The 16704-nt window shown below is 32.3% G+C and overlaps 1 protein-coding gene across 1 annotated transcript in view; it reads left to right on the forward strand.

The window, feature by feature from the left end:
- Positions 1 to 15921, forward strand: part of LOC106122239 (alkaline phosphatase) — a 53264-nt gene extending 37343 nt beyond the window's left edge. The window contains exons 2-12 of the mRNA XM_013318150.1: positions 9036 to 9222; positions 9975 to 10056; positions 10851 to 10992; positions 11561 to 11735; positions 11944 to 12122; positions 13000 to 13207; positions 13966 to 14133; positions 14206 to 14400; positions 14500 to 14700; positions 14910 to 15037; positions 15659 to 15921. Coding sequence (XP_013173604.1) covers positions 9126 to 9222; positions 9975 to 10056; positions 10851 to 10992; positions 11561 to 11735; positions 11944 to 12122; positions 13000 to 13207; positions 13966 to 14133; positions 14206 to 14400; positions 14500 to 14700; positions 14910 to 15037; positions 15659 to 15880 — 1797 coding nt within the window. The 5' untranslated portion in view covers positions 9036 to 9125 and the 3' untranslated portion in view covers positions 15881 to 15921. The remainder of the gene's footprint in view (positions 1 to 9035; positions 9223 to 9974; positions 10057 to 10850; positions 10993 to 11560; positions 11736 to 11943; positions 12123 to 12999; positions 13208 to 13965; positions 14134 to 14205; positions 14401 to 14499; positions 14701 to 14909; positions 15038 to 15658) is intronic.
- Positions 15922 to 16704: the final 783 nt, after the last annotated feature.

The raw sequence follows: 16704 nt of genomic DNA on the forward strand, positions 1-16704 counted from the left end.
AGCAGTTGTTTCTATCTGCTTCATAAGGATAAAAAAACGTTTAACTGAGAAAAGGCCAACACAAAAAATAAGCTACACAATAGTCACTAATTGGTGTCTTCATGAAACCCCGCATAATCCCTTATCACCCTCGCTGCACAAAATAAAAAAAAACTCTCGTAGTATGAATTCAAATTTTTCATGTTTGTATGTTCTTAAAGCTGTACTAAAGGGCCTGTTTTACAATATCCAAGTAAAGTAGTAGATAATTAACTAAATAAATTATCTGAAGTAAAATCCTTCCTGTTAAAATTTGCTTTTCATAGCTTATTTCGAGATTGTACAATGTCAACAAAAACTTTATTTCATAAATAAGTTCTATGTAACTTAGTCTGGACTTAATTGAATATTATGAAACACGGCTGTAATACGCATATACAATGTAGATCTAGTTGTCAGTATTGATTTGGAGAAAAGTTCAATTTATATTCAAAAACCCGAATGACCAGTTAAATATCAAAGCCTAATAAAATACTGTAACCGCAATTAATAACGTAAACTTTCTTTCGATAACATATCTCGAATCCAAACTTGTTACAGCTTTTTCTTACTTCCTGCATTTACCTAATTAAGGTCAGACCGAAATCTAATTTAGCACAACATTTATGTTAAGCCTTCAGAATTTTAAATAAAATATATAGGATATTGGAATTTAGAAAGTATACGCAGATCGCGGTTTTTACTATGCCTAAATGGATTAAACTTTTGTCAGTCTCAAATAGTCATGTTTTTGCATAAAACGTTTAAGACATGAAATTGTCAGACAAATTAGATTAATAAATCTTTTTACATACGAGTATATAAAAAAAAATCAATTGATGTTCGTTAGTTTCGCTAAAACTTGAGAGAGGTTGAACGGATTTATCTTATCTTGGTCTTGAAATATTCGTGGAGGTCTATGGAAGGTTTAAAAGGTGAGCAAAAATCAAATAATTACCGGGAAAACTTCCTTTTCCTATATAAACGTCTGAATGGATCTCGAAACGTGGCATAGATGTAGAACATGCTCCGAAAGAATATAGGTTAATAATAATTGTTTTTTTTTAAATTACGCGCGGACGTAGTGGCGGGCGACAGCTAGTATAAATTAAATATTTCAAGTGATATTGAGCACAGGTAAAACTAGGCAATTTATGATTGAGCAATGATCACATATTACTTTCCGAACTTATGTTTGGAGTACGTCCCTGACGCATGCGTATTAGGGTGGCACTTACTCTTCAGTTTACTCTAAGGGTTCGTAATACGCGGTTCTGTGTTCCGTGTTTAGCGCTATTTGATTTTTCAGTGTTTATAAATTTCGAATACTATTAACTTAGTTTATTAGAAAAAAAGTGTTTTCGTTAACATGCGTTCTGAAAAGTATTTAAGTGAGATTTAACTTGATTTATTAAAAGTTATGAATAACTTTACAATAGTTTGTAAAACTTAAATTGAACGTGAAAATATAAAAGTTGAGACGTGATTAGTGGATATTAAAGGATAATATCGAGATTAAAAACCAACTGAGTGAGTAATTGCGATGAATTTTATATAAAAATATTTTTGAACTTTTTAAATATTTATATTATTATTTTTTTATTATATCAAAAATATTTTATATTATTTATTATTTTGTTGAAATTCCGATACAAAACTTTATAACATAGAATTACTGCACATTTAAATAAAGATATTAATAAAAAAAAAATAATGACAAATATTAATCGTTTATGACAAAGCAATTAAATACTACGGTGTTTTTTAATTTTTTTAATTTTAATTTTCTACAATATACTGAAATCTAAGTAAATTTAATATTAAACATACATATTTTGTCTCTTTACCAGCTTCTATTTTGAATGAGTGAATCTTAGGTAATGTTATGACAAAAGGACGATATATTATAGGTTTTATTATGAACAACAACTGCCAGTGTACCTCTACAATGGATATGTATGTCTTATTTATGCATGAGTCAATTGTTATTTACTGCAGGATATGCGTAAGAAAGGAGTGGACTCAGTTATGACGGCTGATAGAGATGTATGGAGGAGTACGTACTATGCCGACCCTTCTTAGGGAAAAGGGCAGGTGGCTAATAGGTTACATGTGAGATAATAAAAACATAGGTTTGCAAAAAAATCATTCTGTATTGATTCTTAATACTTTGAATACAATGCTTTGAAACATGGAAACAAAATAGATATGTAAAAATTATGGTTTTTTAATCTAATCAAGATTAAGATTCAGGGAAATAAAATCTACATATTAATTATACATTCCACAAACATTTATGATGAAATAACAGTGACGCAAGTTTATCTCTAAGTAAGGAGCCTACCCTATGTTAGTGGTGACTAGGCTATAGTCAACTAGACTGGCCCAGTGCGGGTTGGTTGTCTTCACACATATATTCGAATTTCTTCTCAGATACTCGTATGTGCAGGTTGCATTACGATGTTCTCCTTCACCGTAAGAATGTCGGATAAATGTACATACATACGTAAATCAAAAATCGAAGAAAACATTGGTACATGGCGGGATTCGAACGTAGGACCTGCAGATTGCAAGTCAAGTGCTTAAACCCCTTAGCCACCGACGCTATAAAATTAAAGCTATTGAGATTTATATTATAATGTGTGTTCGTTAACATGTAACTTAAAAATAGTCGCCGCGTGCAAAGAATTCACCAACGAATATTCCCGTGTGTGTCGTAAAAGTCGTTTCGGGAACTATTTACGCGATGCGGGCGTTCGACTTACGACTTACTAGTTTCGCAAACGATAACAACTTGTACACAATCCGTGAAGTTTTGTGGTAAGTTGTAACATTCAAATAATGCAACAGATGTCCAGTGTAGTAGAAAAAAATAAATTATTATGTAACTCTGACATATTTTAGTTGTTGTTTTGCGGAGATATAACAGCTAAGGGATTAACAGAACGAATAAATTTAGATTTCGCGATTTTTTTTTGGTTTGAAATAGACGTTTCTATTGGTTTTATTTTAGAATTCTTTTTACTCTAACTAAAGCTTTGAAAACTACATCAAAATACTCTAGATATTTTACGGTTAGTTACTAATTAACTTTTACCCTTTATACTTTTTATTTCTTGAAAACGGTTGTAATTGCTTGTTTATTACATTCATTTGTTTTGTTAGATGGAATAAAACGACTTCCATCATTGGCTCCTTAAATACAGCTTAATCTAGCCAAGGCGACATTGTAATCATTTTTATTATGAAATAAAGATTTTTTTTATAATTAACTTTGGTGGTTATCTTAGACATCTATCCTGGCGATTTCGAAAATAAATAAATTTTACACATTAAAATAAAAAAATATTATGTTTTAAAAATGTATTTCTATCAAATATTATATATAATGTAATATTGTATGTCTTTGTTATATAAAAAAAAACTTGTAAAAAGGTGATTTTATTTCCTTAATTATGTATATAACAAATCTTTACTTGTTAAATTACATTTTGACAACATCATCGACTTTTGCGATCGGTAACTTTTTTGATGTGTTTAGTTTTGTTATTCCTTTGCTGTATACGAAATGTAACTATTTAAAAGGGTTTCTATAGCGGATTTAATACCTTTCGAAGTAACACAGCTCTCAACCCGTGGCGTAAAGATTGATTAAGCTAACATTTCAAGAGAAGTCTGTAAAAATAACCAAATAAGTGTAAGCTCCAACGATCATAAATCCTCCTTTACTATCCGCGTATTCTTTGCAAATTTAGTTGGGTTGAGTTACATCAATTTGGACTAATAGTAATATACGTCGCATATTTCTTTAACGCTTTGTATTCGTTCGTATAATCGTGTGCTTTGTTGAAGGTTCTTTTGTAATCTGTTCATGATTTATAGTTGTATATAACAATGACTAGGTTTAACATATAAAATGTTATGTAATATATTTATCTAAATTCTAAATATATATTATAATAAAGTTAGGTTAGGATTTATTAATATTAATTTAATATTTAATTATTAATAAAAAGAGTCAAAGTCAAGCCATCTCCGGATCTGTCGCGTTTTATCTTATCCAAATATCTTTAGGTTGTAATATTGTGTCAGACGTTAAATAACCTCTGGGAATATCATTTATAACTTTTTACAACGGCCTTTGCCTGCCAATGTCTGCAGCATGATTGATAGATAAATCAATTGTCTGGATGCTAGTGGAAAAGGAACATATTCGGGATTAGAATTACATCCGATCTCAAATATCTACTCAACATGTTACATGTTACAGTTAAAAGAAATATAGGATTTTGTAAATATCTTACTTCTTACTAATGTTTATTATAAATGCGAATGTTACGATGCGTGGATGGATGTTAGCTTGAACGTATATCCGGAACGGCTGCATGGATCTTGCTGAAATTTGGCATATTGTGAAGAACACATAGGCAACTTATAAAATGTTTTTTTTTAATTCCGCGCATACCGAGACGCGTTTGCCAGCTAGTATCTATATTATTTAAGTGATTTATGGGAATAAATTATCAGATATCTGTATACTACTGTTTGAGTAAAGACAATAAAGTTATAACAAAACATCTATCACCCATCTTTATTGTAAAAAAATGCCATTCATGTCTATTCTAGGTCTACAATTATGTTTATTTTTCCCCGAGACTTGTATGCGGAGAACTGTTCCGTTTACGATCTCTAAACTCTTTATGCTTTCATAAAAATCGGATATTTATTTGCTTGAATACAACATTTTTATCCTTATTTATACGTATTGTTCTCAAACAAAACGTATATTTTATTTTATTACTAGCTGTCGCCCGCTACTCCGTCTACACTGAATTAAAAAAAAACTTAATAAGTAGCCTACGTGTTCTTCCAGACTATGTTCTACATCTATGCCAAATTCCAGTGAGATCCATGCGGCCGTTCTTCAGATACAATAACAAACATCCATACATCCGAACATTCGCATTTGAAATATAAGTAAGATAAATAAATTATACGTCGCTTCTTTGAAAAGAAATGAGATCATTTAAAGTAAAATTAAATTAAAAATTTCTAGCAATCTTTCAGACGTTACACGTAATGAAAAGAACTGGCAGTGGCTAGTTACTACTGTCATTTATATTGTTCCGTACTCGTTTTATAAGGTTAATTGGCTCAGTGGTTGCAATCTGCAGGTTCTGTGTTCGAATCCCGCTATATACTGATGTGTTTTTCGTTTAGCATATGTTAATTTATCCGACGTTTAAACGGTGAAGGAAAACATCGTGATGCAACCTGCACGTATCTAAGAAGAGATGCAAATATATGTGCAATGTCAACCAACCCGCACCAGGCAAGCGTGGTTGGTTATGGCCTAATTAGAGCTAGGCTACGAGCCCCTCAGTAGGACGCTATGCTGATGATAAAGTTTAATATGTATTGTTGTAATGCTTAAAAGTTTAAATAAAATAATTAGCCTAGATAAATAAAATGCTTTTCTAAGACAGTATTTCACACGGACGTAGTTGCGGGCACAGCTAGTTTTTAATAACTGAAAAAATATTTCCAATTTAACAGTTGCGAACAGGTTATTTGGTACGCTGGCAACATTTTGCTGCCGGAACCGAAACCGTAAACAGGTTGACAGTTCTGTTATTACCATTTTGTGGCAAAATTTACGGATTTCGTAAATACGAAAGCGGTAAACCTCTTGCCAAATTCTCCTTTGAAACTTTATTATTTCTCTTTAGATTCTAATTTGTTAAAGTTTACGATTAATTATTTCTTTACAATAAATCAAACAACGATTGTATTTTTCTGGCCAATTTTAAGTTAAAGTATAATTACAAATCGTTCCTCCTCTCAGATATTTACACGTATATAATACACGTTCACAATAAAATTCAAAAGCCGGCAACCCATCTGCGGTTCCTCTGGATTTCAGATGTCCATGGGCGTCGATGAACATCTCCGCGTTGCCCCTTCTCTAATAAACAAAAAAAATATTACTTACATGTTTAATTATATTATAATGTAAAATATTAATATTATGTATAAGTCAGTATTTTCTTCGTACATAAAGATATTAAAATAAATTCATTAAAATTCATAATGTCTATTTTAAGTTCGCGCGACTTAATTTCAGCTCCTCCGTGTCTTCTGCATAGATACAATGTCATCTCAAGGTCGATTGTTTTTTCCCTTCGAATTTACAGATTGGTGATAATACATTGAACTTCAAGAATATTTCAAAGTAATGAATAAATTAAAACTTCAGACGCTTTGGCTGATCTGTGAGATTGATCGACGGAAAAAAAACAACTTTCTAGTAATGATAATCCGGGAAAAATAAGTATTGTAACCGTAGATTTTCACTGCAGTAATACTTGTTTTAATATATTATTACTCGACTGACAAAAGGGTTTTTCGAACGTATTTAATTTTGTTTTGTGCCAAAAAAATCCTGTTCACGCATGCCATACGGCCGTTTACATTAGTCGTTAGGGCCCGCACGCGGTGGTCAATAGTCCTTACTTTTCCATACTCCCGTACTCAACTGAGGCTTCTCAAGTCGCTTGTTTTAAATCGACCGGCCATTTTCATTGGTCATTAACACGTGTGCGAGGATTTCCGCATGCTGTATAACGAGCTATCGACCAAAGAAATTGCGACCTAAAGTCGCTTAAATTGTCAATTGACTATGTCTCCACTATCAAAACACTAGGCCAAAGATATAAGTCAATCCTGTGGTTTTTTTTAATTATGAAAATGTTTTATTAAAAGTGATTTTGCAGTGATATTCCACGGTTTTGTGTTCTATGATAAGATGAGACCCTTAAAGATAGAATTGAGGGGAACGAAAACGCGATTGCACAATTGGCAAACTTAACTTTATAAACTCAATTTTCAAGTTGCTAGATAAGGGATATCTTCGCGACAAGACGTTTATAAGATCTCTTATTTTATAATCTTTTATTTTATAAGACAAAAGCTGTTATAATGAAGTTAAACATCAATAATTAAAAAACGAAATTGTTCCACATTCTAATAGATAGAAGGTCTAGATGCGACATCTTGCAATTTAGTAATAGTCTACTTACGGTGAAGAAAAACATCGTAAATCTTCTTACTACGGCGTCCTCTTTTTTGAACATGAGTTCGGATAGCATGCTTTTGTGAAACCTAATGCGCCCCTGTAAAGCTCCCTAGGCGGTCGCCTAACTGCCCTCTAACGCCGGGCCTACGTGAAACCAATCGATCTGCACTGGGTAACAGTGATTGACAAGTGCCTAATCACTTGGTAGGGACAAATATTAGCTGATGACACACACACATACAGTACTGTAATAAAGTATATTCATATTAAAAGTAATAATTTTTTTTATTTCACAAAACGAACAGTAAAAATAAATAATTTGTTTGTTATAATTAAACGTAAGAAACGATGTAAAATAAATTATCTTACGCAATTCCTGAAAGAAATTGTCGGATAAAATGGTACAAAGGTCCAATATTATATTAGGAAAGCGATAAAAGAAGATTACTAAAGCGGCCAGTGGAGAGGTAAGGGGTTTCGTCCTAGACAATGCAATTACTTTGTTGTGATTGTCTCAAACCAGTTACTTTTTATTATAATCATTATTTTCTTGCTGTTAAAAGACAGGTTAAAGTATTTGTATATAAAACTTGAGTATGCAAAAGATTTTAACTATAAAAATTATGCAATAAATCTTATCTTACTTCTCACTAATATTATATTATTAATGCGAATGTTTAGATGGATGGATGTTTGTTTGAAGGTATCTCCAGAACGGCTGAACGGATCTCGGTTAAATTTGGCATACATATAGAACATAGCCAGGAAGAACACATAGGCTACTAATTATGTTCTTTTTTTAATTCCGCGCGGACGAAGTCGCGGGCGACAGCTAGTAAGGAAATTAATTGTAAAATGTATTCATATGCTTAGGTAATTGAGTGGAAGAGAGAAATGATTACAAAGTTTAACATTAAATAGGTCAGAATAAAATGGTTAAACATTAATATATAAACCCTTCCAGATAGCCTTGAACTTTCGACCCTTTTTAATTATTGATCTTCAAACGTAGCAATCATAATATGGGATTGTAATAATATTGGCTTATAAGATTCTTATAAATGAGGTCATACATACTCAATCATACGTGCTCGTTGTATACAAGTACCTATACTCAGATTCTACTTTCCTAACTTGCTATAAGTTTTCGTAATATCCTTTGAGTATATATTTATATAAGTTTACATACTCAAAGGTAACAACATTATATACACGCACACATAAACACACACACACACACATATGCACGGTAGAACTCAAAGATATTCAAATATAATGTGTAGTTCATATATTAGGAATATCTCCTAGAACTCAATATTGATATTTGCTGTTGCACGAACTACAACGTCAAACGGACCGTCAGAATGTAACACAGATGTACGAAACATCACCGTGAATTAGACCTATTTAGGGGAACATGAACTAAACTACTAAACACTAATAAGGCAAATCAAAGGAAACCAAAGTTCGGTACTGTTGATTCTAATTCTGACACAAATTCAATATTTTTTTTTAAAGAAACCAGGAGCAGATAAGCAAGCAAAGGAAATGTTTTAGTTGTTGATTATAAATGCGAAAGTGTAGAGAGATGGATGGATTTGTTGAATGAAGGTATTGTTGTTTGAAGGTATATCTGGAACGGCTCAACGTATCTTGATGAAATTTAGCACAGATGTAGAACATAGTCTGGAAGAACACATAAGCTTACTTATTAAGTTTTTTTTCTTCCACTTGGACGGAGTCGCGGGCTACAACGAGTTATTGATATTTTGAAACGACAAAGTTTTTGTGCTAGCTCCTGTAAAATATTAGTAACAAACAAAATACAAATGTTTTGAATAATATTAACAATAAAACTTACATAACAAAAGATCCGGTACCTCCATTGCAATGAAAGCCTTACATTAAGATTGCTGGGATTTTAAATAGAATATTATTTCAGGAAAAAAAAACCAGCATAAATGTAAGAAGAAATGTGCCGATGGTTTTACCACAAGTGTAACCGATGGGGCACTAATGTGTGGTATCAACCATGAGTGCTTGGTGCTGTGTCGTAATTATGTTTACTACGATGAGTCATGGTGCTTTACTCAAATCACCACAGCAAAGTGAAGAGAAGGAGGTCTATGGTAGGTAAATAATAATAATATTCATATCATTACTATCGTATTCATTTATTTATCATATTTTTAATATAGTACATTTCATGTACAAAACATATATTAAAAATAGAACACCAACAGCTGCGGAATCCCATGACTCAAACAACCAGTGGTCAGGACTGCAGATACAGGCACCTTCTCACGATGCGCGCGATTTCTAGGATAACTGACTTTTGTATCGGGTCCTTAAAAAGGCAGTTATCCTAGAAACCGCATGTTCATATTATTATAAAAAAAGCTTAGGTACGTGGTAACAATCTTTAGTGGTACAGATATCGGTCATATCAGGTAATCCAACGAAAGTCTGACCTTTTATTATTATCGAATAGTGAATACGATTCAGAAAATGTTTATTGCTAAAAACTAAATAATAAATTCTGTAACAAAATCTCAATTGACCATACCGAGTTAATTTTATTACCCCTAAGCGGTTTTATAATATTTTTATGTTGTATAAAATATTTAATTTACTAATAACTTTCATCATTTCAATAAAAAGCTTATAAAAAATATTTCTTTTTGCATCAAACTGTAACTGCTTTTAATTTTCTTAACTTCACTAATAAAAAAATTACTACGAAGGAAATTCTTGTCAACAACATCATTTGAAATTATTACGAAAATACTATTTATAGTGTTCAGTGAAATCTTTTCAACTTTCATATATTTTAAGACTAGCTCGTTCTTTCCAACGATGTTAAGTATTTTTCTTGGCACAGATCGCCATTATTGGTATGCTCAAGCAGAGCAAACGCTCCAAAAACGTTTACAGTACGCTACGGACAAGAAACCAATTGCCAAGTAAGCATACTTTTACTATTTTAACTCTTGGCTTTTAGTTTGAATGCTTTCTTTTATTTTGGAAGTAGAAAATAAGGGAAATTAAAAATAACATTACCGTGAAATACCACTTTTTAATCACTTGTAATGAAACATTGCTTTTGTCTAAGATAAAGAAAAGGGATATTGTTTTATACAAGTGTTTTGACTTTGGAAATCCACAATAAACATGTTATGTTGTCTTACGACTACGTGTAGTTGGTAATTTACCGCAAACTAATTAATTTATTAATTTCTAAATTATATAACATCTGTTGTTACTTGCTTGTTCTTATTCAGTCACGAGACGCCCACTGCTGGGCAGGCCTCCCCTAAAATTGACCTCGATTATAGGTCTTATGCTACCCGCATCCAGAATACTCCTGCAAGCTTGACCAAATTTTGTTTATTCAGTTCAAATTGATTTTTTAGTATACGCACTTTCTGTTGCCGGATTGAACTGAAAATTTATTCGTTGTCTTCATATTTATATTTTTATCTTTAGTTCTGAGTTCAATAATAATGTCATTAAAATTAAGTGTAAATTTTAACATCATCATGCTAAAGATCTAGGATACGTATTTTCCGATATACCACTGTTTAAAATCAATGTCAGTTATAGCTGCAATGAAATGAACAAACAAATGTGAGACAATCAGTGCTCCTTTTATTCTTTTCAGACTGTAACGGAAAATAAAAGTGCCAGTCATAATCTCGGTGTAATATACTATTATTATTTAAATAAATTATAATTAACACTTAATTTCTATATTTAGGAACATAATTCTAGTGGTGGGTGACGGTATGAGTCTGACGACGACTACAGCGGCGAGGATATTGCGAGGTCAACGGAAGGGCCTCCCCGGAGAGGATACAGATTTAGTTTGGGATACATTTCCCGCAGTCGCTCTAGCTAAGGTAATATATTTATTATTTGCCTATTGAGACGTAAACGATTAAACTTGAGCTGTAGCTATAGAGTCAGACTCGTTAATGAGGTATTAGGTAATGTTATACTACGAATATGATAATATTTAAAGTTTCGTTAAAGTCAAACATGTTATAACAAACTATTAAATAAAACTAATTTATTACTAAATACTTATAACTTTACCAGTGACTTAATTTAAATAGGAGCGTCGGTGGCTCAGTGGTCAAGCACTTGACTTGCAATCTGCAGGTCCTGAATCAGGCAGGTTCGAATTCCGCCATGTACCAATGTGTTTTTCCATTTCCGATTTACATATGTACATTTATCCGACGTTCTTATGGTGAAGGAAAACATCGTGATGCAACCTGCACATATCTGAGAAGTAAAGATATGTGTGAAGTCAACCAACCCGCACTGGGCCAGCGTGCTTGACTATGGCCTAATCACCCTTATCTTAGGGTAGGCTCCGAGCTCCTCGGTGGGGATGTGTAGTGAGCTGATGATGATGATATTTAAATATATAATGCTAATGATTTACTATAAATATTAATACAGACGTATAATATTGATGCTCAAACGGGCGAGTCGTCAGCTTGCGCCACGGCTCTGCTCTGCGGAGTCAAAGCGAGATATGAAACTCTGGGTATCGACGCTGGAGGACGATTTAACAACTGCGCATCAACTATTGACACTAAAGTCACATCATTAATAGATTGGGCACACGCTGCAGGTAAGAATTACTGCCTCTTAGTAGTTGTTAAGTAATTCTTAATGCGTACAGTTGTATAGTATATTTCAAATATCATGACGGCTCGGAACATTGCCGGGTCCGCTAGGAAGTCAAGCAGTCGCAGCTAACTACAGCCAAAAATATATCCTGTAATCTTTAGTTTGACGTGTGTCAGTTAGAATTTTCTTTAGTGGTTTGATGTTGTCAGATAAATCGAGTGGGATCGTAACAACGTCTAGAGTGACGCACGCAACACCCGCGGCGTTGTATGCCCACTCGCCTTCACGGTACTGGGAGGATGACAGCCGCGTACCACCAACCGTCCGAAGAGACTGTAAAGATATTGCTCTTCAGCTTCTCGAAAATGAACCTGGAAAAAGTATAAAAGTAAGAATTTTCTTGATTAATACAGTTCTGGTAACGTTTAAAGCTTTGTTTACTATATTATAATATAATATAGAAAATGTTTTTCTTTTCAACCTAGGTAACTAATTAATTAAAAAATCAAAGAACGCAACATAAAATTTGTTGTTGTTCTGTTTTAATTAATTAGCAATCGAGCTGATCTTATTGTTCTCGCCAAGATAATCCGTTCAGGCTAGGTGGTAAGGCAAATGTACTTTTGAGGTTCTCGTCTTCATTTGGCAACTAAGTTTTGTTGTGTAGACAAAAAGCGTTATCTTTAAAGTAGAAATTATAAAAAAGGAAGCAACGACCTTTATAAGTTTTGCGGACAATCTTAAGAATTCGAAACGTGCCTAACAGCGAGGAAGGAAAAGTTGCTGAGTAAGAAAAATACATTGAATAAAAAGTCTTTTAGAAAAAACAAAAATATTTTAGTCTCTAATTGGAATATTAAAACGATAAAAAGATTTCGATAAATAAGACTAAAGTAAAGTTTTTTATCAAGGCAATTACTTTTAAGTGTTTTTCTAATTTATATAATGTGTAATTGTGTTTGTAGTAAAATTAGCTATTTAATGAATTAATCCAAAAAGTATTTTTTATATTATATATTCGTACATTACAACACTTCGTGTTTCAAAGCTGATTTATATGAAGTTTATGTAATGTTTTAAATTTTCAAACCGATATTAAAATAAGTAAATTTAATTTTATGGTAAATGTATTGTAAAGTTAATTAATTAAAATGTTTTGACTGATGGGTTTTTACTACATTTGCAGTTGTACCAATAAACAAAACAATTTCATTTAAGTTATAATTTAAAATCTAAACTCACTCTTGTTGTAATATTATGTAAAGGTAATAATGGGAGGTGGGAGAAGACATTTCTTGCCAACAATAACAACGGATCCTGAGTATCCAGATAAAGAAGGAAAAAGACTTGATGGACGTAACCTTGCGGAGGATTGGATCAGAGATAAAAAGAAAAAACGACAACGCGCCCAATACATTTATTCGCGGGATCAACTGGCCAAAGTTGATCCTCGAACTACTGATTATTTATTTGGTATGAAACTTGAATGTTTTTTGTAAAAATATTAACAGATTTTGTGGATTTACTAATATTTTTTTCTACTGTTTCAACTAAGCTCAAGACATGTGCTAGGATATGGTTAACTAAAATAGTCGAACGGCGCGATTCGAACTGTCGCCCACGTGATCGGAAATCTGTACCCTTAACCATTAGGCTATTGGCACACAATTGTTGTCTTAACAATTATAGATAGATCAACATAGGTCGGGTAGATAGAAATGAAATATACGGATGTAACAGAATCTTGAACATCAAATATCATCCAGTATTCATTAAAAATACATCTATTTTATTTTAACTGTAAATATTTTTTCTTTATATTTATCTAGGTTTATTGCGTGTCAGGCAAGCATTTAGTTATGCGGACTATGGCAGAAGCATAGAATTTCCACAGTAAGTGGACTACAAGTGGTAGGCTTTTATACCACGTTCAATTTGTTCAGTGATAAAAAAAAAATGTTTTAATTAATGTTAAATGGACGTCAAAATAACACCGATTTTACTAACATAGTATAGAATACATTTGAACACTACTAAATCTCAAAGTCAACAGACGTAGAAATTTCTAACTGAACAGTTTTAGGGTAGTACTACATACGAGTAATGTTACAAATTTTCTACATTAGAGAATAAAGATAAAGCGTAAAGAAAAGAAAAAATCTTTACGCTGATTTATGTGTTATAATAATAAATTAAATTTATTGATTACAATTTTTACATTTCTCATGCAGGTTTATTTGAGTACAGTCATATGGACTTTAACGTTGAACGTGATGTCATAGACGAGGACGAGACTTCGAAAACGAAGAAAGAAAGCGACCCTTCTCTCGCTGATATGACTAGAATAGCACTTTCGATACTATTGAAGAATGAAAAAGGATTTTTCTTATTTATTGAAGGTATAAAAACTAAATTTTAGATATCAGATGAGCGTGTTATTTGTCCTAGTATTATAATCGATGTCGTTTTAGGAGGAAGAATTGATCATGGTCATCATAATAATAATCCCTATAGAGCTCTCGATGAAACACTGGAAATGGAAACTGCGCTCCTAGCTGCACTGGAACGAGTTAATCCCGCAGAGACGTTAGTCATAGTAACAGCTGATCACGGACATGTAATGACATTTGGAGGTCAATCCACACCTAGAGGTCATCCAATACTAGGTGTGATATCCATTAAAGTAAAATAAACTGAAATTAAAATTGTTTGATATATAAATGATTAAATTAAAAGAATTGTTGGACACATAATTGTTATTTCAGGTGCTGATTCAGTTTTATCAGATGTTGATGATTTGAAGTACACTACGATACTCTACGGCACTGGTCCTGGTCATTCTGAGCCGAGGACGTTGCCAAGCAACGGCACTAAGTTTATAGCGAAGCATGATGTAGTGCACGGTGCAGCAGCACCAAAAATGTGGTCCACACACGGCGGGGAGGATGTTCCTGTTTACGCTTTAGGTAAAATGTTTTAGCTTGTATACTTTTTTGTCAGAAGCAATGACGATGTAAACTTTTGATTACTAACTATCTATGGTAGACTTCTTTTATGTAAAATATGTAGGATTATATGATATTCGTAAAATTTGTAGAACTTATTGATATTTTAAATTTATCTTTATTATTATCATTTTAAATGTTAGTTGTTATCTTATTTTTTTATGTTAAAGGTCCTATGGCGACAATATTATTTGCGGGAGTGGTGGAGCAAAGCTATATACCGCATGCGATAGCTTATGCTGCCTGTCTAGCTCATCAGGCACATCGATGTATTAACAATAATGTAACCGAAAGAAAGGTAGGCAATGTAATATTATTGTACATATTTAAGTATTAAAAATGACACTGAAAAATTTAAATTTGGAAAAAGCTATAGAAGTATTTTCTGGATAAAAATACTTCGCAATTTTTTTTGTAACCGAAGAGCTAAGTTGCGTTTGACAGTTGATCCGTTTTGATAAACAATAGAATTTAGGTTATTCTATGTCACTATAACAATGGCGACACGAACAACACAAAACGATGACCTTTCAAAGGCCATTTCAACAAAGTATGGATGGACTGTTAATTTTTTCGTGGTCTACTTTTTCAATGGGTATTGAATTGTTTTTATAGTTTTCGAGAATATAGACATGAAGGAGACTATAGTCTTCAAGTCAGTAATTTTTTTTTTAAATTCTAACCATGCTGAACAATAAAAAAAAACCCATATCAGTACTAAATTAATACTATTACCATCAGATTACTATTAAGTATTTCTATTTACTTTAATCACATCGAAGGTTGACCACGTGGTACCTCTGTTAATAAACTCGAGTGAAAGGGTTCAGTTAACGACTTAACTTTCCCAACATCTTATGATCGGGGTAAAACTAATTATGAAACTTTATCATGTGATTAAAATATTATATTATTATAGGTAACTCAGAATTGCATTCAACCAGAAGTAACACAAGGATCCATTGCTGATGAAACGAGAAACGATGAATCGAGAAAACGTAATATTGTCGTTGCTTCTAGTGTTATGTCTGATGAACGAATTCGTTCGTTTGCTCAAGTTTTCAAACCTTTTGTGATATTCATATATTACATTAATATTTTATCACTACGTCTAGTGAATAATTATTTAAGTAAAAGTTAATACGTACATTCAGTTAATAACTAACGGTTTACATCACCTGTGCCGAAACGTGTAAAAAAAGTTTGTCACATTTAAGTTTTAAAAGATAATATCTTAATCTTTTGTAAATGTTTTCATTTTGTCCATCATAAGTGTAATGTAAATGAGTAAGATTAATTAAAATTAATTTAATTAAAATTTGTTTTATTTCTACCTAAATTATTTTAAAACATATGTTTTGAAATAAATTATTTCAAAACATATGTTTTGAAATAATTTGAAGAACTAGCTGTCGCCCGCGACTACGTCTGCGTGGAAATAAAAAAATAGTAGCCTATGTGTTCTTCCAGACTGTTTTCTATATGTACGCCAAATTTCAGCAAGATCCATGCTGGCTTTTTAGAGGTACTTTCAAACAAACATCCATTCATTAATCCATCCATCCATCTAAACAAGTAGTATGATAAATATAGATACATGACCATGGCATATCGAATTATTTCAGTCAATCATAATGCTGTATCTGGTAGAATTACTTTGACTTTACAGAGATTTCCCCAGAGTACGTTCCCATATCGTGTATTGGATACAGGGTGTTGAAACATTTTCACAGTATTCTGAGTTCAACATTCAGTTTACATTCGCGCTTTACTGATAAAAGAATTTCTACCTTTAGCTGTCGCCATATCAAAACCACCATAGGTTCGTGGAAAATAAAACATTTCATATTTCTAGCACGTTCATACTCGTACAAATATTCAAGTGTACTTTAATAAATTCATTTAGCTAAAAACACGTGCCATATTTAACGATATTTTTGAAAGTCATAACGATGAAATGAATGG

Source organism: Papilio xuthus, unplaced genomic scaffold (genome assembly GCF_000836235.2).
Source record: "Papilio xuthus unplaced genomic scaffold, Pxut_1.1 DF826933.1, whole genome shotgun sequence".
In the NCBI taxonomy this organism is placed as follows: Eukaryota; Metazoa; Arthropoda; class Insecta; order Lepidoptera; family Papilionidae; genus Papilio; species Papilio xuthus.